General features: G+C 38.5%; 1 protein-coding gene across 1 annotated transcript; it reads right to left on the bottom strand.

Annotated features, from left to right (window-relative positions):
* Window positions 1-259: 259 nt before the first annotated feature.
* On the bottom strand, window positions 260-13,676 carry LOC144660164 (actin nucleation-promoting factor WAS-like). Its single transcript, XM_078520747.1, has 11 exons — window positions 13,507-13,676; window positions 13,220-13,360; window positions 13,047-13,133; window positions 10,758-10,857; window positions 8,463-8,570; window positions 7,617-7,803; window positions 6,563-6,605; window positions 4,956-5,148; window positions 3,402-3,871; window positions 2,521-2,641; window positions 260-1,572 (listed from the first exon to the last, which is right to left on the bottom strand). The coding sequence occupies exons 1-11, from the start codon at window positions 13,603-13,605 to the stop codon at window positions 1,514-1,516; spliced, it is 1,608 nt and encodes a 535-aa protein (XP_078376873.1). The 5' UTR covers window positions 13,606-13,676; the 3' UTR covers window positions 260-1,513.
* Between the last annotated feature and the right edge of the window lie 1,030 nt (window positions 13,677-14,706).

Raw genomic sequence — 14,706 nt, 5'->3', positions numbered from 1 at the left:
ATAAATGCTGCATAATGAAGGACCAAACCCATTTTTTTTTTCTTCTCGTACAATCAAAAACTATGGCTCCTTCTTGGAAATTAAGAACCTTATTAAGAACCTACTTAGCCTAAATTACCAATAACTACCCCCAAATACAAGAACCTATTTTGCCAAACTTAGAAAATTGTAGGTTCTTACACGCGGGTGTTTACTGTATTTCTATTCTGATCTGGTTTGGGAAAGGATTATGTAGCGAACAGTGAAGATTACAAGTTACTGTCATTTGTTCGTTCATGTTTTATTACATGGATAATCTAGAAAAATTTCCAACAAGTTATGAAGCTTACTCTATTCACTCTCGTTGTTACAATCCTTATCTTTGACGACAATTTTAAGTAACCTTCTTTCATTGGAAGGATTTCCGTATCTCCTCACACTCAATCACGCATATAGTTTCTATAGGAGGAGACTATCAAAATTCCCGTAACTTGCTCATATTGTATCTCCATAATTGTATGTTCAAACTGCTCGAAATAACCCTTTCTAGATTTGTTGCGCTATATTATTACTATATGAATCGTTATTATTAAGGAAAAGAGCCGTGAGTGGCTTTGCTCTTTCTCGCAGAAGAGCTCTTGTCATTACGGAGTCGGAACAGCCATCTCCCATCAGACTTTTAAATATTCCTGATTGTCTGACCCTCATAGACCTGGATTCCACACTAACGGCACTTTTCCTTTAAGCGTAGTTTGCATATGATGGCTGGTGACCGTACAATCATAAATTCGAAAACTGGAATCAGACAAGCATTATACATAACACATCTGTTTTATATTAGCCAATCTGTCCAACAAAAGAATTTCTTTCCTTTGACCAATAATTCTTTAGTTGAAACATTAACAGCAACAAGTGACGTCGCTGATGTTGTGTCTTCCGATAGCGTTAAAGGGCTGTGTCACCTAAAGTTTTGCCAAATACACGCCAAGAAACCTATGTTTGCAAAGAAACTATTCCTATGGATCTAGATGACAAAACCATAGCTTCATTGCAACCAAATGTACCTCCCGGGCGTTATAATTTAAAGTTACAAGCAAGTGAGATTAACTTTGAAAACTGTCCAGCCCAATAATATTTCAAAAACCCATATTGAAGTCCGTTTTAATATTCGTCGTTTTGGCCATCCGTACCTTCTTTTTTATTTGGTGTTATTGAAATGTTCCCTCTCTGGTTTATGCAGTCATTTTTATATTTTCACCGAATTCGATGGTCATTTCTCATGCCTAAATTTGGTTTAAATCCGTGACACAGTTCCTTTATGAGACACAAACGAGTAATTCAAGCGACCACCAGCGACCATATGAAAACCAGCAGTCTTTTTAAGGATACTTCTTCAGTTATTTCTACATAGGCTAAGGTGTGCTTCCGAAAAAGTTTCAATTTGTTTTAAATCTCTAGAATATAAAGAATAAATTGCAACGCTATATCTGATTAATTGAAGTCCATAATTTCCATATCACACACTGTTGTAGACCTAGTCCATCCACTCGTCATCGTCATCTTCAAACTCAGAAGCACTATCACTTTCGCTTTCTGAAAATAAAACAATCAAGATCGTTTCACTTACTGGTACGCGAACAGAGGCATTTTGAGAGGCTTAAGCAATGACTACAGCGACAGCAATTTTGTATGGGAATTAAAACGGGGTTTCAAACAAGCTTAAGGCGACCGAGAGTAGAGCTGTCCGCTTACGAGAGTGTCTGTTAAGAGAGCTTCGACTGTAGAATCAAAGTCATCACTCTGACCGAATACTAAAAGACGCAGGCAATCCACTTATTAACCATTCAAAACTCGAACAGTAAAAGTAATCACACGTAACCAGCGCGAATCGAAGCGCGCAGAAACGTGTGCGAACGAGTCACGATTGGATTTGGTTTTACTTCTAACTCAAGATTTTCAAAACAAGCCGAAGCAGTAATGCAAAAGCACAGTTAATGTAAAACCAAAGCTGAAGTGATTCGCTGAAGCACATCTTCCCGCGCTTGGCGTTGGTTTCACATTTTTCCCGCGTTTTCCGCAGTTCCACGCCTTTGTCTCGAGTTCTGATTGGCTAACTACTCCATCAATGCTTGATGTGATTGGTCAGATGTGACGCCTCTTTGTCGCAAGGATTAAATTTAGCATACACGAAAAGTAGAGCACTTTTTTGCCTGAGGAGAAATTTGCGCGCGTTTTTAAACATTGCGTGAATCTTAATCCACTAGCCAAATACACCAGGCTGGTTTTGTTTTGGTTTTCGCGCCACTAATTGAAAAGCCACGCTGCAATCCACTGTACGAAAAAAGATGGCAACTGTACATTTTACCACAATACCTTGCCAACCTAACACAGCCAATAGGGCACAAAGACAGCCACTGACGTTTTTCCGAAATTTGTCCTTGTACGAAGAACATTGTTCGTGCAGGATTTGAAGTTTTTAGAGCTTTTTTGTGTGTTTTAATGAGCGTCAATGTCATAAGTCATCTGGGACACCACACATACCTGAGGAGTGAATGGCTTTTTCTCTTTGGTTCAATGCCATTTGAAGAGCTCCTAAGATCCCCCCAGCTCCTCCCCCGACAGGAGGCTTTGGATTCTTTGCTGCGCCATCTTCTTCTGATACCTATCAGGAAGAAAATTTTAAAAAAAGAAAACATTTTTAACATGAAGCGGCAAACTTTCAGCCGTTTTAAGTGGCACTGGAGTTGAACTCTGTGGTTAAAACCCTTTTTTGTGGCCATTTGAATGGAAACTGTGGATCAATTATTTCATATGGTACCGTTTATTATTATGCCGTAAAGGTGGTTCTAACTTTTACTTGTAAGTCTGTGGATGAAATCCTAGTGTGTGACCATTAAAAAAATCTATTGACCAGTAATACTTTCACGTGGCACTATTTATTTTGCTGTACAAGGTGGTTCTAACTTTTAAGTCTGTGGATAATTCCCTAGTATGTAACCATTCAAATGAAAGCTATCGAGCAGTACTTTCATGTGTAACTGTTTATTATGCTGCACAAGGTGGTTCTAACTTTTAAGTCTGTGGATGAAACCTTAGTATGTGACCATTCAAATGAAAGCTACTGAGCAGTACTTTCATGTGGTACTGTTTATTATGCTGTACAAGGTGGTTCTAACTTTTAAGTCTGTGGATAATTCCCTAGTATGTGACCATTCAAATGAAAGCTATCGAGCAGTACTTTCATGTGTAACTGTTTATTATGCTGTAAAAGGTGGTTCTATTTTTAAAGTCTGTGGATGAAACCACAGTGTGTAACCATTCAAATCAAAACTATTTAGCAGTACTTTGAATTCATGTGATGCCAATTTTTCAATCTTTTCCAAAATGAAATTAAACTGCCAAGAATTTTCTATTGCGCTCACCTTTTTCAGCGTCTTTCCACTCCTAATTTCGCTCAGGAGATTCCCCCGACCATCAGAGCTGCTGCCCCTCCTTTCATTGGGTGTCACCTTCTTCAATGCAGCTCCTTGCTGAATCTGATCCAGCAGTCCGGAACGAGCACCACCACCACTACTGGCAATGGGAGGTGGAGGAGGAGGTCCACCTCTACCCATGGGTGGAGGTGGTGGGGGCATTGCACCAACTGGTGGGGGAGGGGGTGGAGCAGGGGGTGGAGGTCCACCTCCTGGAGGTGGAGGAGGTGCTCTACCCATGGGAGGGGGAGGAGGCAAGGCTCCTCGCGAGGGGGGTGGCGGTGGGGGCATACCACGGGATGGAGGTGGTGGTGGGGCACCTCCCACCCTTGCTGGTGGTGGTGGTGGTGGGGCACCACGTGAGGGCGGAGGTGGTGGCGGCGGCCCTCTTGATTGACCTCTAGATGGAGCTGGTGGCGCTTAAAAGAAAGTTAAACAGTTTGTGAAAAAGCAAATTAAAGATCTATTTCTCTTCCTTGGTTGGTCAAAGGATGGATAACGCTATCTACCCAATAAGTCACTATCCAGTGGATAGCGCAGTTTGTTTTGCCAACACTTTTCCACTGGATAGTGATTTATCCAGTGAATAGCATTATCGACACTTTGCACAACTGGGACCTGGTGCTGTATAACCTGTATGCCCTCTTATTCAATTGATAACAAAAGCTAGCCAATGAGCACATGAGAAATTTTACACTTCGTACAATTGCCAATTGTACTGACTAGTTTGCTCTTGAGGCTCTGCAGATTTATGTCTATTCTGGTATTGGCTGAATGTATGGCTCTCTTAATGTCATGTTGAAATTAGTACAGTAGAACCATGGTAACTCGAACTCGGATAACTCGAACAACCCCGCTAACTCAAACTAACTTCCATTTCCCTTGGATTTGACCCCACTTTTCAGTCATTTTTACTCGGTAAACTTGAACTCGGATAATTCGAAAACCCCACTAACTTAAACTAAATTTTGTTTCTCTTGAACAAAATTTGGGACAAATTTACCCCGATAACTTGAATTCCAGTTCTTGCAACTCGCCACCGTTGCCCATTGATTAGAGCAACAAACAGATCACGTACTTGACAGCCAGTTTTCCACTTTTATCATAACAATGTATGGTTGTATTAGAGTTCTGGCAAGATAAGTTCAATTTGCACTGTACTGTATACGAAAGTGCTAAAAAATCAGTTATCTGTCAATTATTAACTCAGCAAATTAAATATTCAATCGACCCCGAAAACTCGAAACCCCGCTAACTCGAACCTTTTTTCGTTTCTCTTCAGAGTTTGAGTTACCGGGGTTCTACTGTAATTTGCTACATAGTATGTCCAGAATGCTTCAGAAAAGCGAGCTGGACTTGCTGAGCCTGCTTTTATTCATACCCAGTACCTTCATTCCCTGCTCGTCAGCAGTGGCATTGATCAATTTTGTTCATGATCAGAGAAGCCATGCACAAAATAATAATTTACGAAAACTTATCTACTTTTTTACAATTTAATGTTACCTCCAAAAGATAGCGCTGGAGGGCCACCACCACTTTCCATCTCTATTTCCCGTGTTACATTCTCAATGCCACCTCTCTTTTCAACAAAGTCATAAATGAAGTCCATTGTTTCTTTCTTCTGCATCTGGTCTTCAGTCACACCAACCAGATGAAACAATTTCTTCCAGTTATCATCCATCTGCACATTATCGATCTACAAAAAAAAAAACGAAAAAGGATTAATTACCAAACACATGGAATACATATTAATCCACCTATGCTTAGTCATATTTGGTATATACAACGTACTTTGTGAGGTGGACAGCTCTCTAATACATTTCTAAGGCAGGAACATCTTTATAATGGGCATCTATAGATCAAAATTTTGCACCCTTATTTTGTTGGGCACCACAATAATTATAAAGCAGACCGTTACTAAACTGGCCACCTCTAGATCTCTAATGTGGGAACTTATCTAAAGTAGGTGTCTTTCAAATGGATGCCTGTCCAAACAGACACACAAAGACAGTGAGGCCCTGCCAGGGTAAATTCTGACAAGCGACATGGCCAAAAAAGTAGCGACAGCACATGCAATAAAAACGCGACAAACGACAACCGTTTTGGAAAAACTTAAATTTCAACAAGGACATTTGTAATTTCCATTCAATTTTACTACCGACAGCGACACAAAGTTTGATAAAACAGTGACATGGGGCATTTTTAAATTTAGACAAGTGACATGGGAACCCCCCTGGCAGGGCCTCGACAGTGGGTCTAGTTGTACTTCAGTCCTTTCAACATACTAGTCACCTTGAGTTCTATTCTGGGAAGTTTGCAAACTGCGGCCTTTTTAATTTTTTAGCTAATCTTGAGTAAATCTTAAAACTTTGGAATTCACGATTCATAGCAATCTTATAATACATCATTGTTGTTTTGTGTTAAACCAAATCACAGTGCTATGCAATGTACCATTGCCACTTGAGAGAGTTGTTGATTAATTTCATTATTTTTGACAACTTTTTGAAAGCCTGCTGGTGGCTTTTGTAAAACTGTGAGGGGTGTGGTTGTTGTCAATTGTCAACTCCACCTACAGTGTATCTCTCTTTTTGCATTTTACATTGGCCAGTTGAAACATCAGCAACTTATCAAAGTTGTTAAAAGTTACATGTAATCAAAAACTTTACCAACTGAAGTGGAACATAGTGGTGTGCAGCACTGTAACTAATTACATTACCGCCGCCTGGTTAGCTCAGTTGGTAGAGCGCCGGACTGCTGTGCGGGAGGTCGTGGGTTCAAACCCCAGACCGGACCAACACTCAGGGTCTTAAAATAACTGAGGAGAATGTGCTGCCTTTGTAATTTCATCTGCAAATGGTTAGACATTCTAGCCTTCTCGGAAAAGGACGATAAACCGTAAGTCCCGTCTCCTGTATCTTTAGTCTTATAACAGGGGATGCTAAAGAACCCACACACTATTCGCAAAGAGTAGGGCACGAAGCTGGTCTGGCCTTTACAATTGTGTAGTAAAATTACAGTATGTGTAAAGCGCATTTGAACATTTACATATGAAAAATGCGCTATATAAATACATTATCATTATCATTAAAAAATGGTCTCAGTTTCCTTACATCAAATCCACCTTGTGGATCCCAACCAATATGTCCAACATGCCTGTAAGAAAGTAAAAAAGTAGTATTACTACACTTTACAAAAAACTGTGTAATGTTATAATGCAAATTCACATAATAACTTTGAACATTTTTTAATTCAAATGCTTATTTTTTTTATTAATTCTTTATAAACAAGGTAGCATTGCAAACAAACCTTGGAAGCTAATTGCGGTTTTCAGTGATATGCGAACTCTCACTCAATGAAATTCAATCCTCAACCAACAAATTTCCCTTTTGGTTTCTGTCAATCATCTTAGCGAAACTCTCGATAAAACAACAACTGGGTCAAAAAGTCATGTCTTGACTCAGTTGTGATTGGTAGATTTTGATCCATTTTCAGTTGTTTGTTTCTGTTTTTCATAGTTTGTTGGCTGTTGCCATTATTATGAATACACTGACATCCAGGATCAGTGATCACTTTATGGTGCCACTTTCTTAACCAATCAGCAGTAAAACCACAAACCAAACGTGATTCACCCACAAACATTTCCCCACACTTCATGCCGGCTAGGGGTATTTACTTTGAGTTTTGATTGGCTCGCTGGATTCTCTGTGTCCTTTGTGAGTGGTCTCTGTGATTAGTTTGGTTTTGATTTTACCAAACCCAATCAAAAAGCACTCTAATTAAAATAGAAAACATGTTTCTTGTTTCTATCGAGTTACAAAACACGAGTACAAGTTTGGGAGAACAAGACTGAAATGCTCTGGGAACACGAGTCAAAAGGTAAGTGTTTCCACCGCTTTTTTGAATTCTCCCAAACTTTCACGAGTGTTTCAGAAATATGGCCGAAAAACATGTTTTCTTATATTTTGGAAAACACAGTGAGGAAAAAGAAAATCCCTTATTTTGATCATCAAAATGTAAATTCCCTTTGCCCACGCCATCATTACATCAACAGCTCGTGCCAGTTCTGTGTTTCTGTGGAGTTATAGAAGTACAGCTTTGAGCACATGCTTTCTTACAAGGTGCTTTTTTACCCTACTAATAAAATTTATAATTTCATAAACATACTGAAAGTTCTCTGGTTTGCCAATGTCATCTTTGGTGAGTTTTCTTTTTCCACCTTTCTTGTTGTTTGAGCTGCCACTCTTACTTTCTTTTCTTTCTTTGCTTCTTCTTCTGTTCATAGAACTGCCTGTGCCGTCCATTGATGAAAGGCTGGTCTGTGATGGGGAATGGCTCACATTGCCAGTGTTATCTACAAAAAAAACATACACTCAGATATCTCTTTTTACCTAAACCAGCTGAATACTGGAGATTGAAAATCACCGCTAAATTTTCTATAATTCTGATTGGCTTAATTTGATCATGTGATATGACTGTTTACAGGCAGGTGGAGAGACACAGGCAACAGTGCCTGTATGGCAAAGTATCAGTAAATGGCAAGAATACCGTTAAAACTTGTGTATAAGCCGCCCCTTTTTGCAGAAATTTTGGGGTCAAGATCATGGGTGCAGCTTATCTATGAGACCATTGATTTTTGGGGGTGCAATTTGTCTAGTCTGGGGTCATAAAAAGCACTAAAAGTTAAACCTTATATAAAGTAAATAAACATTTAACATAAACATGTTGATGTCAATCATTGCTCTTGGTAGAATTACAGTAATCGCTCCTAAAAGAGGGAAGTAGGCGCATATTGGAAGGAGGGCCAATCATTACAGTATACAGCCTGTACACAAGTTTTTACGGTAGCTTTAAGGTTGTGGAGCAAAATTTAAAGGTTTTTTTTTATTGTTTGCAAAACTATGTGTACAGGTTAAAAATAATTTTGCTAATATTATTGTTTCCAGTTACGGCACATAAACTCAAATAAGAAATATGCCATCAAATGTAAATAAAGATAATTTTCATCCTCACCATTGGACTGTTGTAAAGAGTTTCTTTTTCCCATATCCACATTGCCACCCAGAGCTGGTGGTGGAGGAGGTTGCTTGTTGTGTCTAGAAACATTTTCTTTTCTTCTCTCTGCAAACAAGACCAAGCTATAGGGATCAGTTCACTACAAGTGACACTTATCAACCCTCCAAGTTAAGACCATTTTAGTCGCCATGGTGACTAAAATTTTAGAGCTGGTGACTAAATTTGAACCAAGGTCGCCAGCCTGGCGACTAAAATTGGGAGGAAAGATTGAAAGCATCAGCTTAATTTGGTGACTAAAATTTTTCACTGGCGACCAAACTTGAGTAGTTGGTGGCCAAATGGCCACTAAGAAAAAAAATAAACTTGGAGGGTTGCCTATATAGACACACAACACACCAGGGTTTAACTTCAGTAGAGTACTACTCGACAGTAAGTACCATCATCTCACAAGATTATATACGTCTTGTTTCTCTCAAGACTCTTTTTGTTTTGTTTTTTTGTTTTTTTTTTAAGTGCACTAGAAGTACTACGAGTGCTTTCCATCTAAAACAGTTTTCCTTTTGGAAGGCTCATATCCAAGGTAGATTTACCTGTTTCTTGTGAGCTACATAAACATGTTTGACTTTCAGTAGACAAGACTTTCATTCATGAGCGACGTGTGCTGAAGAGTCTTTTTATATTGTGTTGTTCCAGAAAATATCCCTACCCCTCCCACAGAAAGTTTCTTGGTTTGAATAAATCCACCCCCTGGCTCTGGAAATTATAGTGAGACCCCCCACCTCCTTCCAAAAGAGGTTCTCTAAGACTTTCTTACCTCAAAATTTGTTGTTGATATGATTAATTAGTAATCAGACCTCATGTCATACTATTAAGGGACGGACCATTAGAAAAGTGATGGGGAGGGGGGGGGGGTGGGGGAAAAACCAAAAAAAAATTCATGCAAGCCAAAATGGCAAGAAAAAAAAATCGTGCAAAGGGGAAGGCAAAGAAAAAAAAATTCGTACAGAAGGAAAGGTCCTATTAATATCTGAATTGATACCTGCCATCATTTAACACTTGATGAGATCTATTTTTCGACGAAATATATGGTGGAGAACGTTGAAAATAGCATTTCCGAGCCTAGAAATTTCAAAATTTTCTGGGGGAGCATGCCCCCACACCCCCCTAGATGGATTGTGATCATAACATTCCTTTAGCTCGTCTCTGTCTAGCCTGCGTAGATTGCTTACTAGTTAACTCATTTCTCAAACAGATTGCAAACATGAATGGTACGATATACAATGGTCTTAGTTTATGTTGTCAATTCCGGTCAAATAGGATTTCTGCAGTAATTATTTATGAATTTCTATTACGTATTGTTTTAGTTTTTGCATATGATTATGTCTAAGTTTTCCCACGGACTTTACACAAAAATATATGAAAAACACAAATCTATTATACGAAGTGATTGAGAAATTCATCCTGCTTTGGTGTGTTAAGAAGCGAAAGAAGATGTGTAAGAGACTACATATAGAATTACAGTGTCCATTAGGGACAATTATGGTGGTGTATGATTGGGATCGCACTTAAAAGCTGATATCAATTCAAAAACCTCTAATCCATTACAGACAATCAAACAGACTTTTTCCTTATTAACTATTTTTTGTAGAAAGGGGTGGATCATGTAATTTCCAACCCTTGCCCAGGGGTGGGTGTTTTGAGCTAGAAGGAAGGGGTGGGTCTCCACTTTTTCCAATTGCACCGCCCTTTGACCACCCCCCCGCCCCCTCGGTACTTATTAACAGTGCCTAAAGGATGAAGTCAATCAACAACAGCATTTTTAAAATATTTAAAAAAATTATCAACAAAGCAACATTTGTCAAAAAACATGGTATAAAGTAACAAAACATGGCATTTGTCTAAAAAAAAATTCGAGCAGAGGGTTTCACCCGAAAAAAAAATTCCTGCACAAGAAATGGACAGAAAAAAAAAATTCGTGCAAGCCGAAAATTCCCCACCCCCCCTATCACTTTTCTAATGGTCCGTCCCTAAGAGAGTATTATCATGCCTGTAATTTCAAAATATCACCCTTGTGCTGCATGCTTGGCCAATATTGAAATCACTTGCCTGATTACTCCCTGAATTTGAACTTCACTCAGTCCAATTACCATTACATATAAATTGATAATGGGTAAAAAGGAGATTCAAACTATTTCAGACTGGGCTGTGGTATTTTGATCAACTCATTTTAGCATAAACATATTCTAGATAGTACACTGTATGTGATAGTTATTCTCAGTTGAATCTTTTCACCTTGACGTCTCTGCTCCTTAGCCTGCAACTTCTTTTCAATCTCATTGATAAAGTTCCGAGCCTCATTAACATTTGCAAAATTAAGACCAGCATTGTAAGCCTGCAATAAGAATGTGAATTTATAACAATTTTTTTTACTTTGTATGGTCTGATTATCTGGGTAAGGGTAACTCTGAGTTCCCTGAAAAGGGCTGTTGTTGTCGACCCAATCGAAGACCAAATCTTTTGATTGGGTTTCGGTAATCAAACATGTATAATGAAACTCACAATAAAATTTGGTCAATCAATCGAACAAAATCGAACATTCAATTACCGAACAGTTTCAACAATCGAAACAAAATCGAACGTTTGATTACCAAAAAGACGACAATCATACTCGATTGAGCATTCGATTACTGAACTCCTGTTTGTTTATACTGCGGACATTTTGTACGGTGCACTGTCCCCCAGATTAGTCCTGTATAATTTACTTATCAAGAGACAGATTCCAAACAAAATCGATTCAGATTTAGTTCGATTGTGTTCGATTGGTTAGAAAATTGAACTCACAGCAAAATAGATGTTTGATTTTGTTTGATTACTGAACCCAATCGAACGATTGGTGTTCGTTTGGGTTTGATTGATTTTTTGTTTGATTTTGTTCAATTGGATACGCAGGGTTGCTGGTAAGGACAAGCTACAACCCCTGACAAAAGTGTTGGGAAGCTTTGCACTTTTGTTCTTCCCCTTCCCTCCTCTATTCAATGTTGAGCTAATAGTGACCTTACACACCCCCCGGGGGGGGGGGGGCACTCCCTATAATAGCCCATACGTGGAGGCTCCGCCCGAAAGGGGTACCTTTTTTATGCTTCAGGTATATAAAAGGGTAGGGATTTCACAAGTGTAGGTATATGAAAGGGTAGGGATATCGGTCATTTAGGTTTTTAAAAGGGCCTTCAATTAAATTATTTCGAACAGACGCACCTTAAAGATGAATTCCAGTCCGTACTGCGCAATCTCGGCTGCAATGTTTATGTGAGCCCACTCGAAGGGAATGTTTACAAGCAAAACTAAAAATTCCGCGACAAACTTACCTTTTTCTTCATTATTAACGCCAGATATCCTTGCAGAACAAATAATAACGAGTAGAAGAACCTTGACGCTATTTCAAACCGACGTTTCAGCTCATCGGAAACTCTTGAACGAAACGAACCGTAATGGCGGACTAAAAAACGTCATGTATGCTGTCACCGAAGTGTAACGTTTCAACGAATTCAAAACAAAAACGAAAACAAACCCCGAGTCTGCGCAGTACGGACTGGAAATCAGCTTTAAGGCTGTATCATTTAAATTTATGAAACGCTGCATAAAAATGACATCCAGACTTCCTGTTTCAGGCCTATGCCAGGTTTTTGAGGTATATTAAAAGGGTACCTTTTTCAGTAAAAGGTATACGAAAGGGGTGTCTTTTCTGTCAAAATGGTATATAAAAGGGTAAGAGGTTGGACCTCGGGGCGGAGCCTCCCCGTACAAAACGTTTTTGAGTAGCCCCCTCCGGGTACACACCCAAGATTGCAAATTGAGGAACCAACATTGATTATACAAAAGCACAGGAACGGTGATAGCAAAATTGAATTCGAAACTCTCTGTAATCGCAGATGTTTTTCCAACCTTCCCAACTATTTTTGTCAGGGGTTGTAGTTTTTCCTTGACCATTTGAACGCCACCAAAATTCCATCAAGATGAAACATGCAAGATTCCTTAAAAACACTGTGGACCATAATGCATTTTGCAGGGAAGCAAAGCGCTTCCTTTTGAAGAAAACTAAATTAACAGATTGATCTCCTGTAGCTTTTTATTTTTATTTTTCTCTTAGATGTATATAGTATAGTAATTTTTTAAACGCATAAATGTATATAGTATAATTTAGCATAGTAGTACACAGTAATTTAATGATAATTATAGAATTTTAATTGTAAATATCATTTTATTTGTTAGGTTAGGGTTAAGTTAATTGGTAAATGTAGAGCTACTCTGTAGAAATGTTACCAATAAACCGTTATTATTATTATTATTATTATTATTATTATTATTAAGATTCTATAATTAGAAAGTGATTTTGAACCTTAGCCTAATTAGTTTAATAATAACAAATTAACTCTTCATTTGAACTGATAAACTTGAATTTTCCATGTGTAGTTCTATCTTGAAGCAAGAGATTAATAGTTTGAGCTTTACTGCGTGAACGAGCAAAGACAAATTCAAGGAGATGGATTATCATTAACGAAAACAAGTATTTCCTGTACTCACATCAGCAGCGAAAGTATGAAAATGTGGGCGAGTGGCTGTGTACTTGAACTGATTGTACAATTCTTGTTCCCATTCCAACGACTTTGTCTAAAATGCAATGCACACAAAAGTACCATCAACCAAAGAAGCCTTACATGAGGATGACAAAATTAAACGTTGTTGATATAGCTTACCACAAGACTGTACATGCGAAGGAAGTAGGATCGTTTTCCATTGTCCTTCACAAAGCAAATCACTCCAGTCACTTTCTTTCTCCATCTATTTCGAGCTTCTGGCGGCGCAATGTATAGCTGAGCAACCGATGTCACTAGAGTCTGTCAAAAAGCGATCAAATTTACAAAAGTAAGCTTTAATATTGCAATACACATCACATCAGAAAGAAGTACAAATATTGAATTGAACTTCAATGCTACAGCAAGGCACATAATAAGCTCACTTTAGCGAGATCTGCTCAACTTACTGTGCAACGACGGCCCACCATACTGAAAATTTCCTCATTTTCAGATTGCTTTAGGCATGAAGATGGCTTGTTAAAGCCTTCAGACTTCGGTCCTGACATGATCCCGTAGATTTTGTATTCTTTCTTAGCTTCTTCCTGCAGCGTTAGAGCCTTCGTTCGAAAACAGGCCTGGTTCCAGCAGCTCGGCGGATAACCAGAACTGGATATATGATTTCCTGTGTTCTGATTGGCTCATTCACCGACCAAAACATTGTTCAGACCGCGAAAGGACTAAGCTCCAGTAGGACGCTGAGCAAATATAGCGTCGGTCCCCGAGTCTTCCATGAACGAATATAACAAGCTCGAATGGGATAAGAAGAATCCCGATTAACCCACGTTTTCTTGAACCTCGAGCTCCGCATAACTAAAGCCAGTGGTTGTTTTCCTTGGATGTATGTTACTTGTGGATTTACGCTTCAATTTAACGCACGCTTTCTCCAATTAATTTTCGTTTCCTCTGAAGTTTGGTAACTCAAGATTCCACCGCACTGCGCTGTACTTTTCGTTATAAAGGATTTTTTGCACAAGATGTTGATTTCAAGGCTGACAGCCAAAGCATCGTAAACGAAAGAAAGATGCTTCGGCCTTAATATGTCGAATGCAGCTGAATATAATTTTTCATCAGGCCATTATGACAGTTGAAGTATTGTAGTACACGTTTCAAATAGAGCCTGCTCGTAGGCTTAATACAATTTAGCACAGATTTTTAGATGGGATCGTTTCTGTGTCACATTCAATGTTTCAGTGATTAATAAAAACATTTAGACTTATAAAATGTTCCAGGTACATGTAATGATGTATGTTTAAAAGTTCTAATACTTTGTTCAGGATTATCCTGATAACAATATATATTCCTTGAGGTAAAAATGTAATTAATTGTTATTCGTTTCTAAAAATTGACTGCCACTACAGCTTTCAATTCCGGCACAGAATTCAGATTTTAACAAACCCATGTTAGGTATCTTTCTTTGCTGCCTCAGACACTTCATTCACTTTCTGTTTATACTCAAAATTTTGCTGTGTTTGTATTTTGTGTGCAAGCAGGGTTGAAACGAACATTACAGTAACTTGATTATAGCATTCAACATCACTCATTCAAAAGTTATTTTATTATGTTTATTGATCATATCATAACTTCCTTTTCCTGTTACTGCTTTCTTG

The sequence above is a fragment of the Oculina patagonica genome, chromosome 7 (genome assembly GCF_052425735.1).
Source record: "Oculina patagonica isolate OP01 chromosome 7, crgOcupat, whole genome shotgun sequence".
Lineage (NCBI taxonomy): Eukaryota > Metazoa > Cnidaria > Anthozoa > Scleractinia > Oculinidae > Oculina > Oculina patagonica.
Note: the sequence above shows the minus strand (reverse complement) of the source record. Positions and strands in the feature narration are given on the sequence as shown.

What these genes read in the sequence shown, in the direction of transcription:
- LOC144660164 (XM_078520747.1), bottom strand. Translation starts at nt 13,605, where the DNA reads ATGTCAGGACCGAAGTCTGAAGGCTTTAACAAGCCATCTTCATGCCTA. An exon ending in CTCTTTACAACAGTCCAATG is followed by an intron (nt 7,804 to 8,462) that starts GTGAGGATGAAA and finishes TTTTTTTTGTAG; the next exon opens with ATAACACTGGCAATGTGAGC. An exon ending in TCCAGCGCTATCTTTTGGAG is followed by an intron (nt 3,872 to 4,955) that starts GTAACATTAAAT and finishes CTTTCTTTTAAG; the next exon opens with CGCCACCAGCTCCATCTAGA.